Source organism: Pteronotus mesoamericanus, unplaced genomic scaffold, assembly GCF_021234165.1.
Source record: "Pteronotus mesoamericanus isolate MK-2021 breed Mesoamerican mustached bat unplaced genomic scaffold, CSHL_Meso_final scaffold_507, whole genome shotgun sequence".
NCBI lineage: Eukaryota > Metazoa > Chordata > Mammalia > Chiroptera > Mormoopidae > Pteronotus > Pteronotus mesoamericanus.
The window spans coordinates 11819350-11826032 of NW_026555319.1; the positions used below are offsets into that span (position 1 = coordinate 11819350).

The 6683-nt window shown below is 49.3% G+C and overlaps 1 protein-coding gene across 1 annotated transcript in view; it reads left to right on the forward strand.

Annotated features, from left to right (window-relative positions):
* Nucleotides 1-3591, forward strand: part of SVOP (SV2 related protein) — a 48686-nt gene extending 45095 nt beyond the window's left edge. Inside the window, exons 15-16 of the mRNA XM_054594382.1 lie at nucleotides 693-782; nucleotides 2063-3591. Coding sequence (XP_054450357.1) covers nucleotides 693-782; nucleotides 2063-2269 — 297 coding nt within the window. The 3' untranslated portion in view covers nucleotides 2270-3591. The remainder of the gene's footprint in view (nucleotides 1-692; nucleotides 783-2062) is intronic.
* Nucleotides 3592-6683: the final 3092 nt, after the last annotated feature.

Genomic DNA, 6683 nt, shown 5'->3' on the forward strand with positions numbered 1-6683 from the left:
GCAGAAATGTGACTGCGTCTAGTGAGTAGAAGCCAGACATGCTGCTAAACATCCTCCAGTGCACAAGACAGTCCCCCCACCCCACCCCCACAGTGCCCGAGTTGAAAAACCCTGCCCTAGAGCCTCAGAGCCCTCCTCCCAGCCAGCAGACGGGGGGAGGGAGTGGGGAAGACATGTCCACATTTTATTCACTGTGTCCTGGGAGATGCACAGCCCTGTCTCGCTTTGCCCAGAGGAAAGCCAGGCCCAGGGACACTCCTGGGTATGAACTGAGAAACCATGTAAACTGTATTATACTACATAGTACATATATAGTATATGAACTCTCCCTTTGTGGAATACCCTGAAAGTCCATGACCAATGCTTCAGGGTGAACTGCGGGGGTCAGGACGGTAACTAGACACTGAACAGAGTTCATGGCGGAGTCTTTGGCGACTGCCAGGGCAGAAGGACCCCCTTACTGGGTTCCCACCCACAGCTCAGCCCCTCGCCTTCTTTCTCAGTTGAACTTCCTATCTCCTTTGGGGTAAGAATCTTCGCCCCAGTATCTTACCCCTTAGTGGGGCCACGAACGCCTGAGGGTTCTCTCTAACATCAGGCCCGCCCCTGAGGGTCCGTCCCGTCATCCCTGAGCTGGAGCAGGAAGAAGGACCTGCCTTTTTTCAAGGCCACATCTGGCGGCTGTGTTTCAGGTGTACCCCACGGCGACGCGCGCGCTGGGCCTGGGCACCTGCAGTGGCATGGCGAGAGTGGGCGCGCTCATCACTCCCTTCATTGCGCAGGTAGGTGTCGCCCCCAAAACCGGGGCCGGTGTGTGTGACAAAAGCTGGCACGTGGCAAGCAGCTACCATATGCCAAGTCTTCCGCAGAGCCCTCTGTATGCATTATATTAAGAGAAAGGACATGTTGCTCACAGAGGAGAATAGCGTAGAAGGGTAAAGGGACTTGTTCAAGGCCACACGGCTGGGGAGCAGAGAAGCCAGGAACCAAACCCAGGTCTTTCCCACGCAGAAGACCCCAGCGGGGTCATGTAACTTCATCAAAAATAGTTTGGATGAAAAGAAGTAAGCCAATGTGACTTTGTGGGAAGCAAACGCCCCGTCCCTGGTTTCTGAGTTGGATGATTAGGTATAGCTGTAGAATTTTGCAACTCTATGTGTGTCCTGAAGCATTTTAAACCAGATTTAGGGATCTTATTTTGAAATCTTTTTGCCTTTTAAATACCTAATTTATTATTTCTTCTTTTTATCACTTTTAAAATTTGAGATAAAAGCCACACCACACAAAAATTAGCCATTTTAAAAGTGAACAATCCAGTAGCATTTAGCACATTCACAGTGTTGTGCAACTACCCCATCTAGCTACTTCCAAAACATTTCATCATCCCCAAATAAAGCCGTACACATTAAACAGTCACTCCCCATTTCCCTCTCCCTGCAGCCCCTGGCAACCCCCAATCTGCACTCCGTCTATGTGGATTTTCCTATCTGGATGTTTCATGTACATAGAATTCCAACACGTGTTTCAGCCGAACAGTTCTGTTCCGCGCTATTGTGTTCAGCCATTGTATGTTACTGCCAACTAATACTGGTTGAGAGCTTGCCATGTGCCCGCGTGGTGCCAAGTGCTGCTAAGGTATCCTCTCATTAGGAAGTGGACACTGCCCTTATGCCCATTTGCCAAATGAGGAAACGAGGTTCAGCCCTGCTGTGTGGTTTGCCTGGTGCCATCCAGCTACGAAGTCAGCAGGAGTGGCGCTCCAGCAGAGAGTGTGGTTCTAAGGAATACAGATTCTTGGGCCTGATGGGGTCTGGGTTCAAATCCCAGCCCCATCCTTAGTATCTGTATGGACTCGGTTATGGTACGTAAGCCTCCTTGGGCCTCAGTTTTTCCCTCTGTAAAATGGGGACAAAGGACCTACCTCATGGAGCTGTCATGAGGACTAAAGGGGACAAGCAGACAGCGCCTGCAGGAGGGCCTGGCCCTATCAGCATCATCTGAATGGTTGGTGGTCCATTCAGAACGGTGGATGCTCTCACTGACCTGCGTCTTCCTCCCCCAGGTGATGTTGGAATCCTCCGTGTACCTGACGCTGGCAGTTTACAGTGGCTGCTGCCTCCTGGCTGCTGTGGCCTCCTGCTTTTTGCCCATCGAGACCAAAGGCCGCGGACTGCAGGAATCCAGCCACCGGGAGTGGGGCCAGGAGATGGTCGGCCGAGGGACGCACGGCACGGGCGTCACCAGGTCGAACTCTGGCTCTCAGGAGTAGTGACCCCTGGGGGCTGAGCTGGTCTTTGAGGCTGTGGAGTGCGGGGAGCTGGTGGAGCCCGCTTGGGGCACCGACCGTCACTGCCGACGCCAAGAACTCACCCGAGAGTACAACCTGGACCCCGGTTGCTCATTTTCATTCAGACCCACCCACGATGGGGAGGCATTTGCTCCGGGGGTCTTCTGTATGTGTGGGGGGAGGTTTGTTAATAAGCTGTGGATCTGCATGGGAAACCGCCATACAAGGAGTGCCTGGTGACACCGGTCACCAGCCAGACGCCATCCAGAGTTAGCCGGTCCACACCCCTGGTAAACAGCCACCAAAAGATCTCCGTAGATACAGTCCAGGCCCAGAGCCTGTAAGACCTGCTGCCTACCATCCAAACCTGTTCAGTAGGTTTCTCCTGCACCCCAGGCCCCCAGCTTTCTTGTTTGAAATTGCAGGTGACGTGGGTGTGGCCTGAGCAGCTTGTTCTTGGGTCTGAGAAATTCTCCCGGGGAAGGGGCCTCTCGGTTTGCCTCCCCAGGAAGGGCCTGACTTCCGGTGACTCCGGCAGATGGACATGCAGTTGAACTTGAGCCACATGCCCCACCTGGCCCCCTTTGGAGTTGCTGTCCCTGGCTCCAGGGGATCCAAATGTGTCCAAGGGGACAGCTGATGACAACCCCAGAAAGCTGTTACGCTGGGCATTGGGGACTAAGGTGAAAGAAAGGCAAGAATCAAACCCAAAGTCCAAACAGGGGCCGCCCGTTTGGAAGCAGCGAAGGCCACATCAGGGCTTGTTTTCTTGCCCCCTCCTCGGCTGGGTGGATTGGTGACTCTTGGGGAAAGAAAACAGTTAACTCAGGTCTCAGCACTTGAGATCTTGAGCTTGGGTGGATGGCTAAACAGACAGAGAAAACGAAAAGATGCTATGCCCACCACCCTTGCTATCAAGGGTCGGCTTGGTCTTCACACAGAGGCAGCTCCTGGGATTCCGGCAACAGAACCCACAACAGGGATGCCATGGGGTGGGGAGGAATGGGATGTGTGAAACGTGCACATTTCCAAAGGAAGAGAAAGGAGGTCATTTCGGTTTCGGGTTGGCCTTGGAAGGAAGGGCTGACACCATGTCTCAGCTGACAACATCCACCGCCTGGATTTGGTTTGCAGGAGCCTTTTCCCTGTCTTGAAGGCAGGGGACCTAGAGAAGGAGGGAGGAAGCTGCTGGATCCCATCAAAGGCCAGAGAAGACTGACCCTCTGCTTGGAGATATCTGCTTGAAGTCAATGTTGCGAGGAAGCCAAATGTGTACGTTCATCTCTTATTAAAACATGTTGGTGATGGACATCGCAAGGGGCAAATTTTGTTCATTTGTCATAATGTCCTAGTGACAGTTTGGCCCAATGGTCTCTCCAACTGTCCATCCAGGGTCATCTCGACACTTTAATAATATGATCATCTTTCCCATGAAGGGGAAACATTATACAGTTGGCTGCCAACATTGTGACTTTGAGTCTGTTGAAGGCCATACTTTCTTCTAATGGTGTCAAGGTCACAGTGGGCAACTTCTTCAGGTTCATGTCCTAGGTCACCTGCAAAGAATCCTGTGTACCTGGAATATGGGCTGCAGCCCCCTTGGCCCAAGCAGTCAGTCAGAGAGGAAGCAGCTTGGCAGCCCACCTCTCCCTGGCAATGTGGGAGTATCCTTGAACCCTGAGTGGCTATAGCTCTAATTACTTCTGGTCTGCTGAGCTCTCCCGGGTAACACAGAGCTTTCGCTTGTCTTTTTGCCTTCCAGCTGGCCAGACACTGCCGGATGAACATGCCCACTCCCTTTACCCTCAAATAACCTGGAGGAATTGGGGGCTGGGGTGGAGAAAGAGTGCTTGGTGGGCCGAAATGTCTTCCAGCGGCTGGGGGTGAAGAGGCTTGCGAGTGAGAGCTCTCTCTTCTTGAGAAAGTGAAAGTTAAAAATTCTTGCCTTCTAAATTGCCTGCCCCTTAAAAAAAATCATTATTATTGAATGACACAAGAGCTGCCACAAAAGATGCCCAAGCCTTTAGCTGAGGACATTTGTATCTAATTTTGAGCTCTCCAAAAGCTCCCATTTCCATTAATGGAAATATCATCTATTTCTCTGCACGTTAGGTAAGATTTCAGAAAATGGCAAAAGATGTTCAATGTAACCAGAGTTATATAGTTTCTTTCCCTTATTACAAATATTCTTGGGGATACATAAATGACCCTGGTGGTGTTGGCAATTAGAGGAAAGACTATCTTAAGGAGAGACCTTGAAACGAGTATGGGCATTGATTGTTTTTAAATCATATTAAGCAACAGAGAGCCTGGAAGAATGAGATTCAGAGTCTCCCTTAGTTACTACTGATAAACATCCAAGGACTGGATACTGTGAGCTGCAAGCAGCAGTAAAACTAGTCAATAGAAGCTTAAACCATTAAAATACTAATTGTTCATTTAACAACAAGCCCAGAGTCAGGCAGTTCTAGGAAAGATTCAGCAGTTCAACAATGTCATCAAAGACCCAACTTCTTTTTGCCTTTCTGCTCTGCCATCTTCTGCATATTGGCCATTTGAAACCTCATGGTCACAAGATGGCTGCTGAAGTGCCGGCCATCATTGTTATTTTCAACAGAGGTAGAATGGGGAAGGAGCAGTCACAAAAGGTCTTCCTTCAAACTGGTCTGTTGGTTTTGGTTAAAAGGGAAGCCCTTCGGCAGGTTTGCCATTGCTTCACATTGGTCAGACCTGGGTCCCCTGCCCATCCCAGCACAAATCCTTCCCTTGCGCTGGGGAAGGAAGGGCCTACTTCCCACACAATCAAGGGATGTGCACGGCCTCTTGAAAGAAAATTGGGATTCTGTTAGCGTGGAAGAAGGAAGACAGTGGTAGTGGGATGGGGGTGGCAAAGAGAAGCCTTGTCACAGAGTTCTCATCAAAGCTGTTTTAATTGCAAAAAATGGCTATTGGACTCGGGTTAATTAAAATTAAGTACAGTTTTATTATAAGGTTGGGATCGATAGTTAATTTCCTACCGGGAACACAAAAGAGTGAAACAGGAAGCGGGGAGGACAGTGGCAGAGTAAGGGGCACAGGCCCTGTGCAGAAAGGGGACAGCGTCTACTCAGCTGTAGCTGATTTTTTTTTTTTTTTTTTTTTTTGATATGGGATCTCTCACAATTTTCAAGACAGGCATTTGGACTTTTATGAGAAATCTCCAAATTTCAGTATGCTGGATCAAGAAACATTGAAATGATATGTGAGCCTAATAAAATTCATTTGCAGGCCAGGTTTGGTTAATACGCTGCCAGCATGCAGCCTCTGAAAGGTTAAAAGGGTTTCAGAAATAAAGTTCAGCCTGGCCTCACATGCAACAGGGAGCTGGGGAGCCTCCAGGGTCCAGGGCCCCCTCTCTGGATCCGTGGCCCCGTTTCCACTCTTCTCCGTAGTCCTGCTTGCTTCTGCTTCCTCATGGTTGCTGCATGTGCCTAACAGTGCCCATGGCTTCCACTCGCCATGGCTCAGGTCTGCAAACAAAGCTGATTCAGCTGCTCCATGTCCCGCTTCAAAAGCCTCAGGGGAGGCAGCCGATTGGTCCAGTTTAGTGTTGGTTCTAGTCCTGGTCCAGTTAAGATGGGTTGGGGTGATGAGGTCAAGAGGTACAAACACGGTGGCTTTGGCCTGGTCTTTCAGCATGGTGGCACAATTACAGGTATGTCTGCAACCCCACAGTGACACATATGTAAACCCTTGAGTCTGTTCATCGTAACTATTCTGGGTCGTGTTGCAGCATGTGGTTAGCATGCATGGGCTCTCCACCACGCATCTAGCACAATATTCAACACTGAGGATGAAAGAAAGAGCGAGACATGGTCTTTTTCTTCATGCACTCAGTGTAGTGGTGGATACAGACATAAACAGGTCATGGCGATACCGTGTGGATGCCAATGGAGGGACGCAGAGTGTTGTGGGAGACACACGCGATGCCAACCCTGAAGCTCCAGAGCGTTTGGAGGCCTCTTCTGACTCCTCAAAGACTCAGTGATTTTGGTCAGACTTGAGTCACTGGCGGTGCTTGACTGTATTTGGATTCTTTGACATTTGAACATTCAGATACATCATATACAATCATTTTTGGATAATCAAGAATACTTGATGATGAACCACTTCAAATGCCCCTACCCCACATGCCAGAGAACAGAATACTTTCTAAATCTGTCCATAAAAGAACAATTCCGCTCATAATAGCATCAAAAAGAATAAAATACCTAAGAATAAATTTAACAAAAGGGGAACAAGATTTTTACAAAGTACCAAACACTGCTGAAAGAAATTAGAGGTCTAAATAAATGGAGAAAACATTCCAGGATCATGGATCAGCCAACTTAAAATTGTTAAGATATCAACCAACACT